We start from the raw sequence: 22069 nt of genomic DNA, 5'->3' as shown, positions 1-22069 counted from the left end.
CCTGGAAGCAGCAGCATGTCCTCCCTCGGCTCCTACACAGAGGTGCAGCCAAATGGCTCTGAGCACAGTCCCGTCTGCAAGCACTGCCCCCACAGCTCCCATGGTTCTGGGCCAATGGGAGCTGCAGAGCTGGTGCTTGGGCAGCGGCAGTGTGTGGACTCCCTGGCTACCCCAATGTCTAGGAGCCATAGGGGGGACATTCTGCTGCTTCCAGGAGCTGCGCGGAGCCACGCTTGCCTTAGCCCCACTGCATCACCAACCAGACTTTTAACCGCCCAGTCAGCAGTGCTGACTGTAGCCGCTAGGGTCCCTTTTTGACTGGGCGTTCCAGTCAAAAACCAAACGCCTGGCAACCCTACTTGTATGCCACAGTGTGATAGGGTGTTCACCCCATGCAAGGCCCAGAAGGGTAAAGATGGTTAAGTAGGCCAATGAACTGCCCAGGCTGCACCTGGAGAAGAAGGCAGGAAACAGAGATTTAAGTAGAACAGCCCCAGCTGGGCAGGAACAGGTGGGGCCTATATAAGCCAGGAAGCTGGCAACAGAAGGGGCTAGAGGGAAGGAGTCTTCAGTCACTTCCTGGAAGAAGGGAGAGGTGTCTGGGGCTAGAGGCAAGTAGCCTACAGTCCCTCCCTGGGAAGAGGGAGTGTGGCTTAGGGGAGACCAGAGAGGTAGGTAAGGTTCAGGGGGACAGCAGCAAGGTGTGGGGTAGGTTGACCTTGGCTGCTGATGAGAGGCCCCTGAGTCATGGCCTGGAGTAGGGGGTGGGCCTCTACCAACCACTGATGAAGTGACATCAGCAGAGTGGTGAGCAGGAAAACTGCCTGAACCTATTTGTCAAGAGGGACTTTTACCCTGCAAGGGGGGAACATGGATGGTGACCCAGCCAGAGGCCCAAGTCAGGAAGAGAAGACTGCGGTTCCTGGTGTGGGGTCCACAGGGCAAGAGGATGACAGGAGACACACTGCCAGGGGAGGATGCAACACCTGGCTGGAGCAATTCCCCAGAATGGCCACCAGCAGTGTGTGAACCCTGTGATACATAGAGTGTGTATGTCCATCTGAGACTTGGCGAATCCTTGAGGATCTTCCTAGGATCTCAATGTTGGATGTGGACAGACTTGAACAGTACCTGACGCTCTCAGAATTGACTTCTGCCCTTTTGGCTTTGCTCCAGAGCAGGCACCTGCTATTGATGGGTTGCCTATGGAGTTTTATAAGAGCTTTCAGACCTTTCTTGGACCTGAGTTGTTCCAGGAGAGCATCAGAGAGAAGATATTGCCAGTCAGTTGTCATCGAGCAGTTCTTACCCTGTTGCCTAAGAAGGGGGACCTTGGGAAGGTGAAGAATTGGAGACTTGTGTCCCTGCTTTACTCCGACTATAAACTTTTTCAAAGGTCTCGGCACACAGACAGAAAACTGTGAATGGTTCACTCATGCACCCTGATCAGATCAACTGTATCCCCAACAGGTCCATTTTTTATAAGATTTATAAGCTTTTTCTTATTGCGATATATATATTAATGGGTATGCGCTATCGAGTCTCTGTTATGCATGTTGCAAAAGCACCTTCCAGGCTTTCTCTCCTTTTTTCATCTTGTGCTCCAGTGAAAGTCTTTATGCTGACTATGTGACTGTGTTTATTACTCATGATTGTGATGTCTAGGTTTTGACTGAATGTCAGCACTCTCTCTTAAGCACACTTCTTCAGTTTGCATAAACTGGGGGAAGAGTGACATACTACTGCTGGGGGCTTGAGTGATCTTCCACCCCCCGACTTTACCAGAGAGGTGGAGCTGAGGCTTGAAGCACTAGGAATTATGCTAGGACCGATATTTGGGGTTGGAATTGGGAAGAAGTCATGGAAAAGTGAGAGAGGAGGTTACAAAGGTGGAAATGGTGTTTGCCTTGACTCTCCTTTCAAGAGCAGGTGCTAGTCATTAATAATTTAATTGCCTCTTTTTAGAAAAAGTTCAGAAGTTTCTTTTGGGCTCTTTCTGGGATGGCATCATTGAGGCAGGGTATTTTATTTCTGTTGTAGAAGGTCTTCTTGATCTTTTGAGCAGAGTCGCTACTTTTTGGTTACAGTCTCTGCAGCCATTATTTGGAGATGAGCCTTTTCCTTGGAAGCAAAAGGCCTTTGCTTTACTTGAGCAGATAGGGGTTGGGTTTTGACCAGGAACTTTTTTTGATGGCCCATGGCTCCCTCAATTTTAAGGTGTTACCCAGTTGGAGATTGGTGGTTTGTTTGTTTGTTTTTAAGCTGAGGTCACAGGATAGGCAGCTGGAGTTCCCCGGGCTCCCTTGTTTATAACCCTGCCATGAGGATTCCTAGTCTTGTTTCTAGGAGTCTTGTCTCTTCTCTTATTGCAGCAGGCGTAACAAAACGGGTTCACTTAATTGATTTTACTCCTTTTGACATGGGCCTCAGTGCATATCCTGGTTGTCCCGCTTGGTTTTCACTCCATTTGCTGCTGGGTTTCTTAGTTTATATCGGAGGTTGAATCAGCCCTTCCAAGGGGCAGTATTGCCAGTCTGGACAGTTGCCTCCTTGAGCAAACTGTTCCTAATGTTTCTATTTTCTTGCCTGTTGCTCCTTCAATGGATTGGGATGTTAACAAACCTAGCAGTCTGGTTGCCTTCAGTGGGTCTTCTGAATTTACTTTTAATAGCTTAGGCCATAAATCATTGCATATACTTGTGGTAAAGATTCATCATTTTCAAACACCTGTTGATTAACCGATATGTGTGGAGAAGACAGCTTCTGATGGCAGTTTTTCTGGTCTTGGGGCAGAAGTGGGAGGTGTGGGGGAGTGAATGGTGGGTGAGGCCTGGGGGGAAGAGGCAGAGTAGGGGCAGAATGGGGGCAGGGCCACAGGTGAAAGTGGAGGAATGGGGGAGAGGCTCCAGATTTGGAGCTCTGGCCAGGGCCAAGAGCACCACAGCAGTCCCAGCCCCTCGCCCCAGGCCATGGGGGCTGCGAGAGCAGCGAGCTGGGGCAGGGCCTCTGCTGGAAGAAGCAGGGCAGGGGGTTAGCCTCCCCAAGAAGCTTCACCCACCGCCTATGACATGCCATAATTCAGCGCTTGGACCACACTCAAGGGAGACCCCTGTTCAAATCCTCTCTCCCTCTAGCAGGAGAAGAGGGAATTGAGCCTGGGTTTCCCACATCCCAGGTGACTGAGTGGGCTAAAAGTTATAAGCTCAGCTCCTCCTCCAGCCATTTTGCAGGGTGCAAGGAAGGCACCTAACTCATTTCTGCAAGAAACAGCTTGGGTGCTTAAGACACCTGACTCCAGGAAGCAGAGTTTGTGTTCGTGGATCACTAAGCAGAGACAGGTACAACCTTTGCAGCCCAGATATAGGCATCTATCCTTGAGAGAGGGACAGGGCTTAGGACACACCCCTCTCATCAGCATCTCCTATTGGCTTGCTCCTGGCCTAGTGTGCTGGCTTTTTTGGATCACATTGTAGGCACCTGCCTCCCCCCATTCATTGCAGAGGGAGCCCAAGTGCCTAACTCAGGCTTTGTGGATCACAAGTTTTGTTCCTGGGATTTTCTAAGCGCCTCAAAATTAGGTGCCACGACACTCAGCATTGTGACACGTAACTCCCTGTGTGGATCCCACCCACCCGATTTTTATACCATAGAAACACAAGGCATACATTATAGATTCATAGATACTAAGGTCAGAAGGGACCATTCTGATCATCTAGTCTGACCTCCTGCACAACGCAGGCCACAGAATCTAACCCACCCACTCCTGCGAAAAACCTCACCTATGTCTGAGCTATTGAAGTCCTCAAAATTGTGGTTTAAAGACTTCAAGGAGCACAGAATCCTGCATCAAGGGACGCGTGCCCCATGCTACAGAGGGAGGCGAAAAACCTCCAGGGCCTCTTCCAATCTGCCCTGGAGGAAAATTCCTTCCCGACCCCAAATATGGCCATCACCTAAACCCTGAGCATATGGGCAAGATTCACCAGCCAGATTCTACGGAAAATTCTTTCCTGGGTAACTCAGATCCCACCCATCTAATATCCCATCACAGGCCATTAGGCCTATTTATCATGAATATTTAAAGATGAATTCATTACCAAAATCACGTTATCCCATCATACCATCTCCTCCATAAAAACTTAGAGTTTAATCTTAAAGCCAGATAGATCTTTTGCCCCCACTGCTTCTCTTGGAAGGCTATTCCAAAACTTCACTCCTCTGATGGTTAGAAACCTTAGTCTAATTTCAAGTCTAAACTTCTTCATGTCAAGACAATCAAAAGTGCTGATATCACTGTCACTAATTTCTCTGGCTGCTTCTCCCATCCTATAATCATCTCTCTCTTTTCCACTGGTTCTCAGCCAGCTGGCTTTCACCCATGCCTCAATCTCAGTTAGATACTGAGTAAAAAGAAAAGGAGTACTTGTGGCACCTTAGAGACTAACAAATTATTAAGTGAGCTGTAGCTCACGCCAGCTTATGCTCTAATAAATTTGTTAGTCTCTAAGGTGCCACAAGTACTCCTTTTCTTTTTGCGAATACAGACTAACACGGCTGCTATACTGAGTAAGAAATCCTCCCGCACAAGTAGGACTAGAACTTGGAAAGAGAAGTATGGAGCTGGGCATCATCAGTCTCTTGAGGCCTCATAACTCGTACTTCCTTACTAACGGCCCCGTCTATAGTTTGTACAAGAGGGGTGACAAAAGGGAATCTCATAAAGGTCCCCAAGACAGCCCTCTGAGCAGATGAACAGCTGTCTAATACAACCTCTGAGATCAAATAAAAAGAAAGGGAAAGCGCCGCTCTCAAGTGAGCCCATTTATTCATGGAGCTGCATCAATAAAACCTCCATCAGTCCCTGTACACCCCTTCAAACGCCTACAGGGGACTCAGTAAATGCTCCATGGTCAATGGTATCAAAGGTAGCTACAGCTCTAAAAGAAACACCCGCGATACTTGATCTTCCTCCATCACCAAAGGCCGCCCGTTCAGGCTCTGTACTCTACCCAGGCCTAAGACCAAACTGAGCAATGTAATCACGCCCTTCTCCTCCTTCTCGCTGGGGGCCACCTCCAGCGTGGGGCACTCCCTGCCCCTGCCCCTGCCCCTGCCCCAGCCCTGACGCGTGCCGGGCTGCCCCCGCCCCCAGAGGGGCTGCCCTCCCCCGCGCAGGCCGGGGGCCGGCGGCAGAACCCAGGGGGAGCGCGCGCGCAGCCCCAGCCGCGGAGAACAAGGGCCGGAGGGGGCCGAGTTAGAGGGAAGAGAATCGTGCGCGTGCGCGGTTAACTCGGTTCGCCCGGCGTTGAGTGACCGAGCTGCGTGGAAGAGTCCATTGTGTACCGAAGGGCGTAGGCAGTTCAAGTAGTTTTTTCCCCGCTCTTTTTCCCCCCCGCCCCAGCACTCTGCCAGGAAGTTGCGCCTCATTTTGGTAAGTACTGCTAGTCCGCATCTTTCTGGCCGTCGCGTTTTTCCCTAACCCTCCCTTCAGAATAATTCCCCCTAGATAGTACAGCCCGCCGTGGTCTGTCCAATCAAAAAGAGGGTCCTGTAAATGTTGTTAGTTGCTAGGTAGAAACAGCGTGAGCGCACGCGCACACCCCAAGAACTGCAGCGGTAATGACTTCATCGCCTGCCTCCGGCCGCTTTGCTCTCGCAATGGGCGGGGCATTTCTTTTGATTGACAGACTCGTACCCAAAGACAAGTATATTCCTGAACCAATGGCCTCAGAGTACCGGGCTCTCCGAGTTCCCCAAAGGTGGAACCCAATGAAAGGGAGTCACTAGCGGCCCGCGAGGCCGGTGGATGGACAGCGTCACCAGCCAATCGCGTGTCACAGAAGGGGGCCGCCCCCAAGGAGGGCGGTGGCTGGGCGAGGGCGGAGCGTTGCTAGGGCAGCGCTGGTGGGGGCCGGGCCCGGGGCGCCTGCGATGCTGGCCGAGTTCGAGTAGCCGGTGGGGCCCGCGCTTCCCCTCTGCACCCCACACCCCCCAGGGACCTGCCTCCCCCTCTGCACCCCGCTCCCCTGGGAGCCCGCCCCCCCCAGGAACCTGCCTCCCCCCTCTCCACCCCTCGCCTCGGAGCCGCCCTCCCCCTCTCAGCACCCCCAGGGACCTGCCTCCCCCTCTGCACCCCGCTCCCCTGGGAGCCCGCCCCCCCCAGGAACCTGCCTCCCCCCTCTCCACCCCTCGCCTCGGAGCCGCCCTCCCCCTCTCAGCACCCCCAGGGACCTGCCTCCCCCTCTGCACCCCGCTCCCCTGGGAGCCCGCCCCCCCCAGGAACCTGCCTCCCCCCTCTCCACCCCTCGCCTCGGAGCCGCCCTCCCCCTCTCAGCACCCCCAGGGACCTGCCTCCCCCTCTGCACCCCGCTCCCCTGGGAGCCCGCCCCCCCAGGAACCTGCCTCCCCCCTCTCCACCCCTCGCCTCGGAGCCGCCCTCCCCCTCTCAGCACCCCCAGGGACCTGCCTCCCCCTCTGCACCCCGCTCCCCTGGGAGCCCACCCTCCTTCTCTGCACCCCCCCAGGGACCGGCCTTCCCCCACTCCACCCCCTCCCTCAGCGCACACACCCCGAGATCTGCCCCTCCCCGCCCCATTGGGACCCGCTGCCCTCCACCCCCATCTGAGTCTTTCAAGTCACACCTTGCCCTGGTCCCACCTGCCGACTTGCCCCTGCTCAGCCCTTCAGTGATTGTTTAATGCTCTTTTCCCCACAGGCTCCAGCACCCTCCCCTGAGGCAGCCATCATCACCATAACCCTGCGGGAACGGTCCCCGGTCCCCCTCGTGGCAGCACGGAGCATGGTGAAATTAGCTGCAAAGTGCATCCTGACAGGTGAGCTTGTCATCTGGAGTCCAGTGCTTAATTTGTGCCAGGACTGAGCCACGGCACCTCTGGGTTCAGCCTTCATACTAATTGTACATCAGTTATAAATGTAAAATAATTGCTTGACCCCCAGCACCTCTTTCATTACAAATTAAGCATTGCTGGAGTCCATCTGGGGTTTGCTGTTCCACCTGACCCAAAATAATGCATCAGCTTAGGGGTTGAATAATGGCCAAAAAGGTCCAATGTTTTAAAACACTGATTTATGAGAATGATAATGAAAGACAGCAAGACTCTGCGATCTCCAGGAGCCCTAAATACTTAGACCTACTTGCAAAAAACAAGTTACTCAGCTGAAAGAAAAGGAGTACTTGTGGCACCTTAGAGACTAACAAATTTATTAGAGCATAAGCTTTCGTGAGCTACAGTTTAGCTACAGCTAAACACTTTTTTTTTTTTCCACCAAATGCATCCGATGAAGTGAGCTGTAGCTCACGAAAGCTTATGCTCTAATAAATTTGTTAGTCTCTAAGGTGCCACAAGTCCTCCTTTTCTTTTTGCGAATACAGACTAACACGGCTGCTACTCTGAAACCTGTCATTACTCAGCTGAGTTATTTTAACTCCAAACAATGCAAAAAGAATTGCCCCAGTAGTCAAATGAAAAAGATAGACCACTACCTGCAGCAAGGCATTCTTGCTGGAATAGTTGACAGTGGCCAAATATTAGGCAATCAGCCTACCAGTGAATTGGTGGTGTTTGTCAATTGACCAGCTTGCCAAGCCTATACCGATCTCTCGCCATGTTCTTATTGTTAGCTGTTGTTTGTGTTATGGTAGCTGCCCAAATGTCCATTAAGCGAGATAAGGGTTGCATTGCACTAGGTGTTGTGCATGCAAATAGAGACAGTCCCTGCCCCAAACAACTTGCTGTCTAAATAGACAAGGCAATAGACAAGACATAAGGTGGAATGGGGCACAGAGAGGGGAAGTGATTTGCCCAAGGTCACATGGCAGGTCACTAGCAGAGCGGTGAACAGAGCCCAGATTTCCTGACTCCCTGTCCACTAGATCAGAGTGCCTCAACAACACTGCTTCGTTTTGTACAGCAGCCTTCATACCAATTGTACTTCAGTTAGACTGTAGTTAAATACAATTGCATAAAAAGCAGAAAGTAACAAACTAAGAGGTACAGATGAGGAAGAGGATGTTTTCAGATATTAAATATGATGGAGAGCCAGTGAAAAAGAAAGATGCAGGATCAAAGAGAAAGTTCTCTTCACAACAATGGAAAGAAGTTGTGACAGGAAGGGCAAGAGAAGCGGAGCAGGGAGCCAAGACCAGCTTCGTGAAATAAGCTGGAGCATTCCTATTAGTGCTGAAGGAAAAAAATTATGTCAGGAATAAGGATGATTACAAACAAGAAAAGAAATTATGGTGATAGTCTAATTGCAAATAAAAGAAAGGCAGATGTGTCCGAGGAGGCTGCTCTTCTTCAAGAGAAGCACAAGTTGATCTGAAAGAAGCTGAGGTAAAGCTGCAAGTTTGTTTGACCATGACAGACTGTGGAAGTGTTGAGAATGCTATGAGTACAGTTGAATGCTATCAAGCATAATAGAAGCAAGACATCTTATGTAGAGATAAGAAAGGCATAGGTGTAGTTTCATTTCTATTTTTTGGGGGGCAGTTCTAGCCAGGCCAATGAGGCTGTGCATGGGGGGCAAATTCCATGCCTGCTGAGGCTTGCAGTTTGAGGGGGGGGGGGCGCGCAACACCTCCCATGTTTCCCCAATTTATGCCCATGATGAAAGGAGCTAGGTAAAAGGAAAGATTCTCACTTCACTCTGGATTCAGGAACCTCCAAAGTGGGAGGGTCTTAACACAGAAGAGGAGCCACTACAAATTAAAGTGGGAAAGAGAACACAATTGGGTAGGAGCATAAACGTCAGAGGGGGGAACAAAAAACTCACATGTACCTACTCATCTGGAGTAGAGAGTGGCTCACATGGCTGAGAGTTGCACTGAAGTCAAGGATAATGAGAAGAGAAAAAGAGTGTTCATTAACAGAAAGAAAGAGATTGTCCATCATATAGTTAACAATGATTCCTTTGTTATTTCCAGGGAAGATTTACGGTCAAGAATATTGTTGTGTGAGCTAATTGCAGAGAAAAGGGGAAGGTTAAGGCTAGGGCAGTAGTTAGACAGGGTGAAGGGAGTGTATTTAAAGAAGGTGGTAAACAGTATTTTGATTTTTTTAGAGGAATGGGGAAGGTACTGGAGGGCAATGGAATTAGTAACATTAGGAATAGCACAGGGAGCAATGGTGGAAAGATAGGACCAAACTAAAGGAAAAAGGCAGGCAATGTTAAATAACAGTAATAAAATATAATGATGGATTGGAGTGCAGGGAAAGAATGTCACTAATGGGGCATGCAATGTTGTTGTTGGTCTCAGGATATTAGCGAGACAAGATGGGTGAGGTAATATCTTATTGGTCCAGCTTCTGTTCCTTTTGTACCCTCTCAAAACAATTTATTTTCCCAACTCTGCTGCTAAACTATCCAATAATCCTGTTTCAATACATGAAATAGAATTAGTACTCAAAGGGCAGAGCAACAAATCAATGTACATAGTTTACTTTTCCAGTTACATTAAATTCAGGCTTCATTTTTTCTAAGAACTGTGTCAGCTGAGCCCAGGGTGAGAGAGACAAGCTTTGGAGCATATACCAAGCTTTTCTTCAGGTCCTGAAGAAGACTTCTGTGTAAGCTTGACTCTCACCATCAGAAGCTGGTACAATAAAAGCTATTATCTCAACTACCTTGTCTCACTAATTGGGCAATCAAACTGAAAGAAGACACCAAATTAGATAAGAATTTGCACTGAAAGATGGAAACAAAATAACTTTCTGGAGTTTGGGACAGGATGTGAAGAAGCATCATGTCATGAAACAAGGAGGTAAAAATGGCAACACCCATTTTTTTCATGTTCTCTGTGTATATATATCTTCCTACTGTATTTTCCACTGCATGCATCCAATGAAGTGGGTTTCAGCCCACGAAAGCTTATGCCCAAATACATTTGTTAGTCTCTGAGGTGACACAAGTACTCCTCCCTTTTTTTTTTCCCTCCTCTGATACAGACTAACATGGCTATCACTCTGAAAGGACGTAATGGTCTATTAAACTATGCATTAGCCTCCCCAGGGAAACAATAGACTGGTCAAAGCACTAGAGAACATACTGTAGGGAACAATCCTGATTTGGTCAAGGCTGAGCTAGATCAGCGGTACCCAAACTTTATTGGTTCATGTACTGCCTTCTTGTGAAGTGAACTCCATGACCTAACAGGGCATTTCCATCTTAATTTCTGGGCCCAATTCAGCCCTAGTATAAGCAGGTACAGCTATCTATATAATAGGATTTCAAGATTGTGACTCTGAAGCCTAGAATGTCTGCTGAGTCAGTGTGAATCAAAGGAAACAGCTACAAGCATGGTTGAGAGCTCTTGTTCAGGATATCACCAGGTTCAGTCAGCACTGGTCCCTGTGAGAACCAGGTGGAAAGTTGGAGTCCAAAGGTTCTGTGGCAGTCCGAATGTGACAGCTAATCCGAGAAGGTGGGAGTAACAACTACTTGGGGTAACAAGGAGGTGGAGCAGGTGTGAGCGCAAACTTTGGGAACATGTACAAATAGCATCCTTGTTCATTGCAACACAGCTCATGAAACGAGCTCCATTTTCAGCTTTTTTTACACACATAACTATGAAGTATACCCATGTAATAGCATAGGCTTTCAGCTACTAGTATGAAATATATTTACTGTAGGCCTAAATTTGGCCTATGAGTCTGTGAGCAAGAGTCACTACCCAGAATACTCTTCGTGCTCCAGACATATGTGTAGCTTTCCCACTCTGCCTCAAAACACAGTGTGTACACACTATGGTAAGGTCAAATGTTACCCCCTTCCTGGGTTCAGCTTTATTAACAAAGTAACTCAACACACAATATTAATTCCAGGCTTGGTTGCTTCCTAGAATCCCTCCTTATGAGCTGTTCAGCCTAGACCTCTAGACCCTTTGCGCTGAGTAGGCCAGCACAAAGGAGGTGGAAAGTATGAGTCTATCCTGTAGGACACCAGGATAGCTCTATGCCAGCTTCACAGGAGGTCCTGTTGTAGAGTATACTGTGCAGAGAGTATACTGTGCAGTCTTAAGATCCAGCAATTCGGTGCCACTCCTATGGCCCATAGGGACTGTTGCAGCAGGAGCCTAAATTAGGGCAGTCCAGGGAGATAACCTGCACTCGGGGGCCAAACCAGCACCTGGCATTCCCAAAATAGGGGCAGCACAAGCCATCTCCCTACTGTCCCTGCACCTGGCTTTTATGGGTATGAATCAGGAGGCCTTTTCACTCGAGAGAGTGACACTCACTTCCCTTACGTCCAGGATGGAGCTAACAAGCCACCTGCAGCAGGAGTTGCTTAGCATCTCCCAGCAGGGGCAACACCTGCTAAGTGGGGGAGGGTTCATAGGAGAACACTACCACCCTCTTGCAATTCTCCAGTAGCATGAATGACCTGATCGTCCCACAAACACATTTGGATTTTGGGAGATTTGTAATGTTGAGAGAGGAAGGTCTATCCAGACCCTTCTCCTCTCCTATTCCAGTTTTTGTCTTCACATTGAGATATGCCTGAGTAGGTTTGGGAATCTTTAGTTGTCCCATGCTAGAAAGGATCCAGGGCTGACCCGTGAATTTCAGAACAAATGGCAAGTCTTCCCTTATGTTTATGGACCATGGATATTGCAGACACCTAAACCAGCTCTGCACATGCAATAGCAACACTCATTTCACAACTTGGACAATTGTCCAATTTTTCTGGCTTTCTTGCCTGTAGTGACTGGCATGGGTAAAATTGCAAATGCAGGTAACAAAAAGCTCTTTTGAGGATTTGGTGGGAATGGGATTGAGGGGAGGGGGAATGGGATTGTCCGTCCAAGACTAAACAAAGTGCTTTGGCCATGCAGGTGACTCAGCAGTAGGGAAGAGTGCCTTGTCCCAGATGTTCTGCAATGATGGAGCTCATTTCCAGAAAAACTACACACTGGTAAGCTGTGGGATGATACATGCAGGACAGGGATTGAGGGAGGACACCAGGCTCAATCTGCCATCGGGTGACTTCTCTAAAACTCCATGAGTGAAGAACAGGAAACTCCAGGCAGGATGAATTATTGAGGGCTGGTTTTAGCTATTGACAGGCCTTTACACTGATGCATTAAAGGGGGTGTCTAATAGGGTTTTCTTTCAAAATACTTAGACACCAGGCTGTAAAGAGAAGCTGACTAGCATCATAGTAACAGGTTTCAGAGTAGCAGCCGTGTTGGTCTGTATTCGCAAAAAAGAAAAGGAGTACTTGTGGCACCTTAGAGACTAACAAATTTATTTGAGCATAAGCTTTTGTGAGCTACAGCTCACTTCATTGGATGCATCCGATGAAGTGAGCTGTAGCTCACAAAAGCTTATGCTCAAATAAATTTTAGTCTCTAAGGTGCCACAAGTACTCCTTTTCTTTTTTAGCATCATAGTAGATTTTCATATACCTAGGGAGTTGGCTTCAAAGTTTAACACACAGTAAACTAATTGCAATAGTTTCCTTCTGTATCAGAACCTTGACAAGCTAATGTGGTCTTAGACAATTTCCCATTTTCAGGGAGCTCCAAGGGAAAATGGTTTGCTGCAGGAGGAAGCTGCTTACTCCAAATAGAATATCTGAGTGTGGAATGTATGCTCTTCACTATACAAACATGAAAATATGTGCCATGGCCCCAAGCTATTGAAATCTAAAGAAATCATTCTGAGAGGAAGAAGGTGCAGTTTTCAGCCCTTCTATATACAAAACATTAATGGTGATAGGAGTATAGAAGCAGGATGAAAAATAAGTCCTGTCCTATGTATTATAAATTGAAATAAAGACCAAAAGGAAAACTGGAGAATAGAAATAGAAGAGACAAAAAGGAAAAGAGGCTGGGGGAGGGAGGAGAGAAAGTGGAACAAGCATAAAAAGAGGACTCCCGAATCCTATGTGCCAGCTGCAGCAAAGCACCTGTGAAGGATCACATGGTCAGTACAGAAGATTCAGAGGGATGTTTTGGAGCAACCAAGCGGAGAGGAACCACTGAGTCTTGACCCAGCTCTAGATCTGAAGTTGTCAACCGATATCCTGGTATATGATTAAATCTCCAGAGGCTGGTTCTTTTCCATCACCTTTCCCCATGTGAGCAAGTCTCTAGGGGTTGACAGTAAGATTGTAAGAAAGTTCAGAGAGAGAGAAGGTCCTGAAGAAGAGCTCTGTATAAGCTCAAAAGCTTGTTTGTCTCACCAACAGAAGTTGGTGCAATAGAAGATATTACCTCACCCACCCTGTCTGTCTAATATCCTAGCACCAACATAGCTAGAAAAACACTGCCTGCAACAAGTAAGAAAGTTTGTCATTAGGACTTTAGGAAGTGTTATTGTGAAGTTGGTTCTCCACGGTCTCAGTTTGATGGGATTCTGGTGATCTAAGATGATTGCTGCACCCTAGAGCATAGTGTGTAAGTGGATAGTCCTCTACAGTCCCTGCTGATCAATGTTTTCCTGGTTCTGCTTGACAGACGACGGGCGTGGAACTGTTGGTGAAGACTGTATCTGTTCCAGAGACAAGTGATAGTGTGGTGAGCCCTGCTGTGTCACAAATAGGGACAGAAGGAGATCTTCAGAGCACAAAGTCCATCTATTACGTGGATGTCTGACATGTCTTATTCTCTTGGATGAACTCACCAGAGCTTTACTTGGATATTAAGTTGGAAACCTGATACACTGATCATGTGCTAAGATAATACAAATAATAAATTAAAATAATTATGCACACTAGCTGATTTTTTTTCAGTGATAACTTATTTTTAAAACATACATGTTTACATATTCAGCAGCAATATGACTTCTTAAATTGAAGCTCTCACCAATCCACTTAGGGCCCTGCACTGCCATGTAGGGTACCCAGGTATAATTCCAATTCCCCAGAACAGTGGAGACTGGGCCCTATCCAGATGGCTATGAGTTAATGCTCTGCACTACCATTAAGATATAGGTATACTCAGGTTAGCGTCCCAGTCTCTTGTTCCACAGATCTAGTTGGAGGTCGGAATGGAGACCGGACCTGGTGCACTGCGGGGAAGTCCTTTTCACTGTTTATGCAGGAAATCCAACTACAGCTTTGCACTTGCTCTCTGGACTAGGTGCACTGTGGAGGCTGTGAGCTTAGCCACTGAGGCATCAGGCTACTTTGCTGTGGTTGAACAAGAAGCAAGTGTGACAGCTTTTAGTGTACACCTCCCAAACCCTTCTCCAAATAGAATCATAGAAATGTAGGACGGGATGGGACCTCAAGAGGTCATCAAGTTCAGTCCCCTGCGCTGTGGCAGGACCACATTAATCTAGACCATCCCTGACAAGCGTTTGTCCAGCCTGTTCTTAAAAACCTCCAATGAGAGGATTCCATACCCTCCCTTGGAAACTTGTTCTATTTCTAACTACAAGGGTAGTTAAGCAAGTTTTTCCTAATATCTAACCTAAATCTCCCTTGCTGCAGATTAAGCCCATTGTTTCTTGTCCTACCTCCAGTGGACATGGAGAACAATTGATCACAGTCTGCTTTATAACAATCCTTAACATATTTGAAGACTGTTATCAGATCCCCGCTCAGTCTTCTTTTCTGAAGACTAAACATGCCCAGTTTCTTTAACCTTTCCTCATAGTCAGGTTTTCTAAACCTGTTATCATCTTTGTTGCTCTTCTCTGAACACAGTACTTTAGCTGAGGCCTCACCATACCTAGTAGAATGGGACAGCTACCTGTTATGTCTTACAAACAGCACTCCTGTTAACACACCGCAGAGTGATATTAGCCTTTTTTTGCAACTGCATCACACTGCTGGCTCATATTCTGTTTCTGATCCACTATAAACCCCAAATCCTTTTCATGGTCTTCCATGCAAAAACCTTCTTTCTGCTTTCAGGAACTCTTCCTTTTTGACTCAGCGGGAAAAGAACTATTTTCTGAGATGATAGAGAAACTGGCAAGTATCATGTAGTAGTCGTCTTGTTCCTAAAGAGGTGGTTTTGCTGTGAAAAGGATCTGAGCTACCCAGTCTGGGAGATGTAGCAAGCCTTGGCCTGAGTGGAAGTGGGAGAAATTCCTCTCTGTTACCTAAGACCCCTGTTCCTTTACATCCTGAAACTTGGAACAATACTGTAGGGAATCTGTTCCAAAGGAAAGGAGGTGGGATCCCAGAGGAAGCTCCTTTTGGCTCTTAAAAAGAAATGGGAATACTAAACTGAGATAATTATGTGGATGTTTTTGTTTTTTTTATGGGCATTTTTAGAGGAACTTCCATTTTGCCAATTCTAGTATATCAGATTTTTTGCCTTCCGCCTGATCTTTCTGTTCTGACTCTTTCTGAGTCTGACTTCTGTTGGGACATGGAACTTCCCTTGACTTCTCACACTCCAGCAAGTGTGTCCCTGTCCCACCTACATTAGGGACCTTTCCGTTGTATCATCTAACTTTGATGCATAGGGTCAGCTAATTGAGCATGAGGTTCCATTATATCAGACTGCTTTTATTTCTATCCTGGAATGTATTTCCCCTACAGACGCTTCTTCTCTGGGGATGTATTGGCAATTGGCCACATCAGTTTCATTAGAGCTGACAATATCTCTCTCGATGTACAGTGGGAGCAGCCCAATGCCCTGTGTATTGTGTATGATGTCACCAATGAACCGTCTTTCAATAACTGTGCCAAGTGGCTGGAGAAGCTGAGGGCACAGACACTTGGAATGCACCTTCCAGGTAGGAGATGGTGAGATTCTTTGCACCCATTCTCATGTTTTGTAGCAGTGTCTTTTTCCCATTTAGATGTGGCATAAGGCATTATCTTAAATCCAAGCCAGGCATGGCTTCCTCCAACTCACCCAGTCTGTGAGTAAAACAGACCAGGGAAGAGCATATTCATGAATATTCCAGGTGATTCCCTTGCCGTCCTCTATACCACCTTCTTTAAGTCTAGCTATCCAATTTTTTTCCTCCCCTGTTTTCTAACTCACCCACCAGGTTTTCTGGTATTTATTGCTAACAATTCAGCATTTCTTTTTTCTTTTCCTTTGTTTCACACTTTTTGTAGGTGTCTTAGTGGGGAATAAAACAGACCTGATTGGTCGACGAGTTGTGGAGCAGAAACGGGCACAGGAGTGGGCTGAGATCCATGGCCTGCAATACTGTGAGACATCAGTGGTGAGTGTCTTCTCTCTTCTCCATCTGTGGAAGTGAGCGTCTTCTCTTTTGGGGGCTCTGTTACAATCATTTGATCCACTCCCAGTATCAATGTGGGGTTTTTTATCGAGCAGTTAAGAGTAGAAATAGTTCAATGCTTCCTCCATCCGTTTTTCACAACCTCTCTTCTCTCTTTACAGAAGGAGATGGAGAACATCGAAGCCCCTTTCCACATACTGGCAAACTCATTCCACCGTCTCTACAGAGAGAAGGTGGAAACCTTTCACTCACTAGTGTGAGGGCCTTGGGTATAGCAACTTGCTTAGCCCCTTTGGGGTTTCTTTTAGTCCAGAAACACCCTGATGCCTAGGATCCCACAGACTGGAAGATGGAGAGAAAGTGAGAGATGGGTTGTTGTTTTTTCCCCTTGTGACCATTTCTTGACCATTCAGATTAAACCAGAAATAAATATGGGGAAAGGCAGTCTTTCTGAGGTTGAGACCTGGTGTTTCTTTCATGTCTCCTGACTTGGTTTTCTTCTCCATGAAAATCTGTTGGACAGCTGGGAGCTACAGAATGGAAATTTGCCAGCCTTCTGCTTTGAGATTGCCCCATCTGTTTCCTGCTAGAAACACAAATCAGATGATTGGGTGGGGTTTTTGAGATGGGGAAGGAGTAGGGAGGCTAATGGGACATTTCTCACATTGGACAGCCAGCACTGACACACATCTGAAGGGGGTAGGACTGAGGAGGGCCTTGCATCTGGAAAGCACATTCACTAGCAGGGCTGGAATAGACTTTGGGCTCAGAGCCTGTTGAGATGTGCCCAGCAATTGTGGCATGAAGTATGACATCTGCAGGGATTCTTCTTGACTCAGGAATGGTTCTGAGATGTGCCTACAGATTGGGGCTTGGCTTACATTCCCAGGTTCATAAGCTTGGAGCCCACTGCACTGCTGATGTAGTTTGTGACCCTAATCTATGTTTCTGACTTCTCAGAGTCTAGTTCTTACTCTGACTTGGCTCATTTTCTCTCCCTCTTAGAAGCTGTCTGGCTGCCAGGAGCTTTTCCTCTGTACCTCTCATAACTTGGTAATGCAGTGCCCTCTGCTGGTCCCAGGTCACAAATGTGCCAAAGAAGATGTTATTGTGTTGTAATGAGCAAGAGTTGTGCTCCTATCTTCCTTCCCAACCTCCCAGACCAGAGCCATCCCTTGGGTAGGTCAAATCAGGGCGACCAGTCCAGGCCCTGCACTTGGTGTGATTGGCTGGCATGGTCACTCCCAGAAGAGACAAATCCCTCACTTCCGCCCTGGACCCTGCATCCCCCCAGAGATGGTCCTTTATCCCGAGGAGGGGTACCCAGGATTTCAAATAGATAATTTCTCCTGCTCTCTTTCCCCTTGCTCTCTCTCCCCCTCCCCCCAAGCTTGCCTTTGTTTTGTGTGTTCGGGATGTGGGGGGTGTTGCTAAGTAAATTCAGTAGTGTCACCTCCTTACTAGGTCCAGTTTTCCAGTCTCTTGGTCAAATGAGAACCTCATTTTGTTGTTCAGTTTTCACCATCCATTCTCACATTTCCTAGCTGATCACTTGGTTCTGGTATCACTAGTGCAAACAGGACACAGGAGGAGAAAGAGGCTGCCTGGCTCTAAACTATTGAGAGTCAGCAGAGGGACTTGTCCAGGTTGAGGTTTGGTGTGGGGAGGGGCAACATCTCTAGGTAGAATTCTTGTCTCTGATATAATACTGATACAGCATGTGTGAGAACCCTTTCAGATCTCCAGTGCAAGGAAATGCACTGCAGTTAGGCAAAACATCTGTGCAATTCAAGGTAGGATGTAGCTCTTTTCTTCCAGAAGAGGGTCAATTGCAGAGATTCTTGTCTGCTTCCAAGGTCACAACATCTTCCCTTGGCTAAGGGGTGCTGATTTTTGTGGGGTGTGCACTGAGTCATTTCTCTGAGACAAGCTTTCCAGGAATCTCTGCTTTTGGTGGTTGGATGTAATGCATCTAAGTAGGAGATGTGGAGGCAGGAGCCCGCCACCTCCAGCTGCTGTGAATAAGATATAATTATTTTTAGTACTGTGCTGAGTTAGTCGAAGAACTTTAGAACTAAAGGCTCACTTTGATTTGATGGCTCCTCCTACAGTTTTACTAGTAATATGCTTCTGTTACATGATGGATCTTTTCATATTTAAAATATTTTGCCAAGTGTGTCTTTGCCACCTGTGGCATGATCTATGGAGGATTAATACCTTGAGGATGGGAGATAAGGGGAAATCCATGTGATTTTTATCTGGGAACGACTTTCTGACTGCCCCCAGAAAAACCTGCCATAGCTCTTAATAACTGAAGAAGAGCTCTGTGTAAGCTCAAAAGTTTCTCTCTTACCAACACAAGTTGGTCCAATAAAAGATATTACCTCACTTACCTTGTCTCTCTAATATCCTGGGACCAACACAGCTACAATGACACTGCAAATAGCTCTTAATAAACAGTCTGTAAAATGGAGATGAGTGAATGTTTTTCACTGAATGAAAGCAAAAGCTGGAGAATCTAATTAGAAGAGTGCTGATTGGTGATTTATAAGGTAGCTGCTTCCTACAGGTTAATGAAGAAAAATGTATCCCATTCAGGAAAAGATGTATTGCCTGAGAGTGCAAATGTGTAGTCTAACTAGCTAGCTGTAGGGATTTATCTGCTGCCCCTTTTCCTCTTCCCACAGGCCATGTCTAGAGGAAGAAAACAGGTTGTGTTTAAAACATGGTGCCTAACCTGCTTCAACACACATTTTGAGCACTCATGTAGACATGATTTAATGTCTTTTAAAATGTTAGCTGGTCATGGTCCTCCAAAGGGAGGAACTTCGCTTTGACTATATTCAGCTAATGCATTTCAAAGGCATTATATCCTGTCTGCTCTAGTATTTTAAAACATGTCAGCTTGTTTCCCTAGTGTAAACATGGCCCAGTTGGGGAGATTGGTATTGGCGTGGAGGAGGGGTGCCTGAGAGCTAGGTGGTTTGAGCGTTTGTTGTGGCAGAGAGGCTGTGGATGCTCAGTATGTCTGTGCATGAGGGCGCTTGGGGTAGCTAGGTGAGCTACGGGGGAAGCCTGGAGCAGCTGGGTGCATGGGATGTATGAGGGAAGAGTCTGGGGCCCATATTGGGTTCCTCACACCTTCTGTGATCACGGTTAAACATACATTCCTCCCTTCGGAGGATTGACCTGCCATCACCTCTTCCCCATGGGTTTTGTGCTCCTGTCGCAGTTCCGTGGCTTGCATTCAGAGGGGAGAGCAGTGAGCAGGGCGACAGAGAAATGCCTGCTGAGCAAGAAACCTTGCTGTCTCTCTGCAACTCTACTGCTTCCTCCAACTGTGCAGGCCTCAGTTCCCAGAGTGGATTGTGAAAGCCTAGGACAGTCCCAGCCAAACCACGACAGCTAGAAATTCTTCAGGGTAAAAATCAAATAGTCCTGAATGTACCAAGTTCCCTTCAACAGTACATAATCCTTCAGTCTCCTTTTTCCTATCTGCTTGCATGGCTGAGCAAGTGCTTCTTTTTCTTCAGTCTCCCCACTCAGCTTTTCAGTGGCTCATTTTCATAACCCTGTTTCACTGAGCCCCTGGTTAGCTCTTTCGCTGCTCACCTTAGTATGAAATATCACAGGTTGTTTATCTGTCTTTGTCATTTCCCCAGAAAACCAAGTGGCATTTCTTCTCAGCAAGGTTAATGAAAGAAAAATTTGGAGTTTTTAGACCAAACTATTTTGGAGAGATGAGCCAAAAATGGTTGCACACATTTTCAAACGTGAGATTCCAGTAAAATTGAAAAATATTAAAACTCCTGATTTTTCACCAAACTTCCCAGAAACATTTTACCCTGGAATAAGATGCAGCATGTAAAATTTCAGGAAGATCAGCTTCTCTTGCAGAAGCTAGTGCGAATGTACAAACTGAGCTTACAATGAGAAGTTTGCCTTCAAGCTCAACAATGGAACAGTCCCTGCTGCTCTGTAATAAATGGTTGAATACCCTGAAACAGGGAAGTCAAAGCAGATTCTTCAAGACATTAATTAATCTGGGAGTCTCAAGCATTCAGAAAGGACTTCTTGTAGATAAATTATATCAGATTAATATACTATTTGGCCTAAATTCATCCTAGTATAACTTCACTGATATCAAGGGATGGATTTGGTCTTTTATGTCCATTGACACCTTTGGGTAAGGTTCCTTTGTATAATTCATATCTTGGGCAAGATCGACCCTGTAGACAAGAATGGCAGAAGGCACAATGTTGTTGAGGTTGAAAGGAATAGGGAAAGGGAGAGGTTACTGTGTTGGGGGAGTACAAAAAGGGTTAAGCTGTAAAATAGGAATTAAACTGATCGCTGGGCAGGCTCCAGCAAGAAATGTATAATCCATCCCAATTAGGAACTGTCTCTCAAGAGAAACCCCGAGCCTGATGCAGATGCTGACAACAGGGAGAAACACTGCATTTCTAGTCTCTGTGCAGCTTTGACTTTGTCTTTTGCTCAAGGCTGAGGGCTCTGCTTTCAGCACTACACCTAAAACATTCAGGTGGGAATTGCTTCCAGTTGCCATTCTGCCTTCCTGTCCCTCTGTGCTTGGACCTCCACTGTGATGAGTCACCTGCTGATAGCAGAGAGACATTTCCATTCTTCCCACTGTCAGTCCTGGGGACTCTGCTCCCCTTGCACTGTCAGTCTCCTCTCCCACAACCTGAGCAGATACCTGATTCCTTGCCCATCTCTCTTAATGGATAGCTGCCAACTATGCTGGTTCTGATCAAGTAGTTTTTCCATCTGGTGGACTGCGCCCCAAGCTCACCAGGCACAAGGTCCTGGGGCTGTGCTGTTTTATACTTAGGGAGTGCCAGAACTTGCAGAACTGAGGCGGAGGGCTGAGGAGTAGCTGTTAAAGGGCTGCGTTCACAGGCCTATCCTCCCCTTTACCCTGAGGGACCGTCTTCCCTCCGCAGTCAGAATGTTGTTTCCTCCTACTGTTGTCATCTTGCCTTGAGAGTCCTGTCCTCTTGGCCACTGGCTAATGGTTCTTGACCCAGAACAACAAGAGGGGTGGGGGGAAGCTGCTCCGTCGCAGTGAAGGTTTCCCGGTCCTTTCCAATAAATGCTCTTCAGGGGGTCATTGAGTCCTGATTCCTAGCTAGGCTGCCCTAAAAGCCCAAGGGTGTAGTTCAAGGTGTATTCCCCTGGCGGGAAGGCTAAGTGTATTCCCCTGGCTAAGTGCTGGCAGCCTAGTCCTGGCTCTGCTGGAGTTGCTGCAATGTAACATTCACAGACACTGACCCTTCTCATTCTGACTTGGAGGAGTTGTTTTTTTTTTCTCCTTGGGGGAGTTTCTCTCGTTCTGTCACAGCCTCACATAACTCCTCCCCTGGAGCGATTTGTCAGTGAAGCCTGGATTTGCTCTTTTTCCTGGTCTCTGAGATCAAATCCAAATTTGACAATGTTTATAGGGGAAATGTGACAGACCTTGTGTGTCAGGCTGGGGTCGAGGATAGGGTCAATTTGATGAGGTTCCCTCCAGCCAGACATGCATCAACTGGAGAAATGTGGAGCCTGTAATCTCTCTGCATGAGTACTGGAAAAATACCCAATGCCTGTCCCAGCCAGCAAGGGGCACTGAAGGAGCAAGGGGTAGTGGGCAGAGGAGAATATGCAGAGGAGAGATCAACTTCTGTGTCTCAGACAACGAGGGGAATTGCAAGAGCAAAGGGGAAGGAGAATATGCAAGAAGGAGTGAATCTCTGTCGCACCTCGTTGAGGGCACCAGAGGAATTGAGTGGAAGGAGACATGGGGAAAGACCAATATTTGGCCCAGTTCATGGAGCCCAGTACTGTGGAGAACAGAATGGAAGAAGGAATGACCAACCTCCATCCTGGCAAGAGGG

At 47.2% G+C, this 22069-nt stretch overlaps 1 protein-coding gene across 7 annotated transcripts; it reads left to right on the top strand.

Moving 5' to 3' along the window:
• Nucleotides 1-521: 521 nt before the first annotated feature.
• Nucleotides 522-18560, top strand: IFT27 (intraflagellar transport 27). 7 transcript variants are annotated; one of them, XM_043520202.1, is made up of 8 exons: nucleotides 522-611; nucleotides 6716-6833; nucleotides 11852-11931; nucleotides 13478-13537; nucleotides 14881-14940; nucleotides 15596-15713; nucleotides 16045-16154; nucleotides 17178-18560. In XM_043520202.1, the coding sequence occupies exons 2-8, from the start codon at nucleotides 6800-6802 to the stop codon at nucleotides 17289-17291; spliced, it is 576 nt and encodes a 191-aa protein (XP_043376137.1). In that variant the 5' UTR covers nucleotides 522-611; nucleotides 6716-6799; the 3' UTR covers nucleotides 17292-18560. The 7 variants fall into 7 exon arrangements, with proteins under 7 accessions (XP_043376137.1, XP_038243254.1, XP_038243253.1 ...); XM_038387326.2 differs by lacking the exon at nucleotides 17178-18560 and adding an exon at nucleotides 16334-16621 and having other exon boundaries at nucleotides 530-611; XM_038387325.2 differs by lacking the exons at nucleotides 522-611; nucleotides 17178-18560 and adding exons at nucleotides 5207-5431; nucleotides 16334-16621.
• Nucleotides 18561-22069: the final 3509 nt, after the last annotated feature.

Source organism: Dermochelys coriacea, chromosome 1 (assembly GCF_009764565.3).
Source record: "Dermochelys coriacea isolate rDerCor1 chromosome 1, rDerCor1.pri.v4, whole genome shotgun sequence".
NCBI classification, from domain to species: Eukaryota; Metazoa; Chordata; order Testudines; family Dermochelyidae; genus Dermochelys; species Dermochelys coriacea.
Note: the sequence above shows the minus strand (reverse complement) of the source record. Positions and strands in the feature narration are given on the sequence as shown.

Excerpts from the sequence above, each read along its gene's own strand:
- IFT27 (XM_043520202.1), top strand. The coding sequence starts at position 6,800 with ATGGTGAAATTAGCTGCAAAGTGCATCCTGACAG. Across the intron at positions 11,932-13,477 it reads TCCAGAAAAACTACACACTG|ACGACGGGCGTGGAACTGTT; the intron begins GTAAGCTGTGGG and ends TCTGCTTGACAG. Across the intron at positions 15,714-16,044 it reads ACTTGGAATGCACCTTCCAG|GTGTCTTAGTGGGGAATAAA; the intron begins GTAGGAGATGGT and ends CACTTTTTGTAG.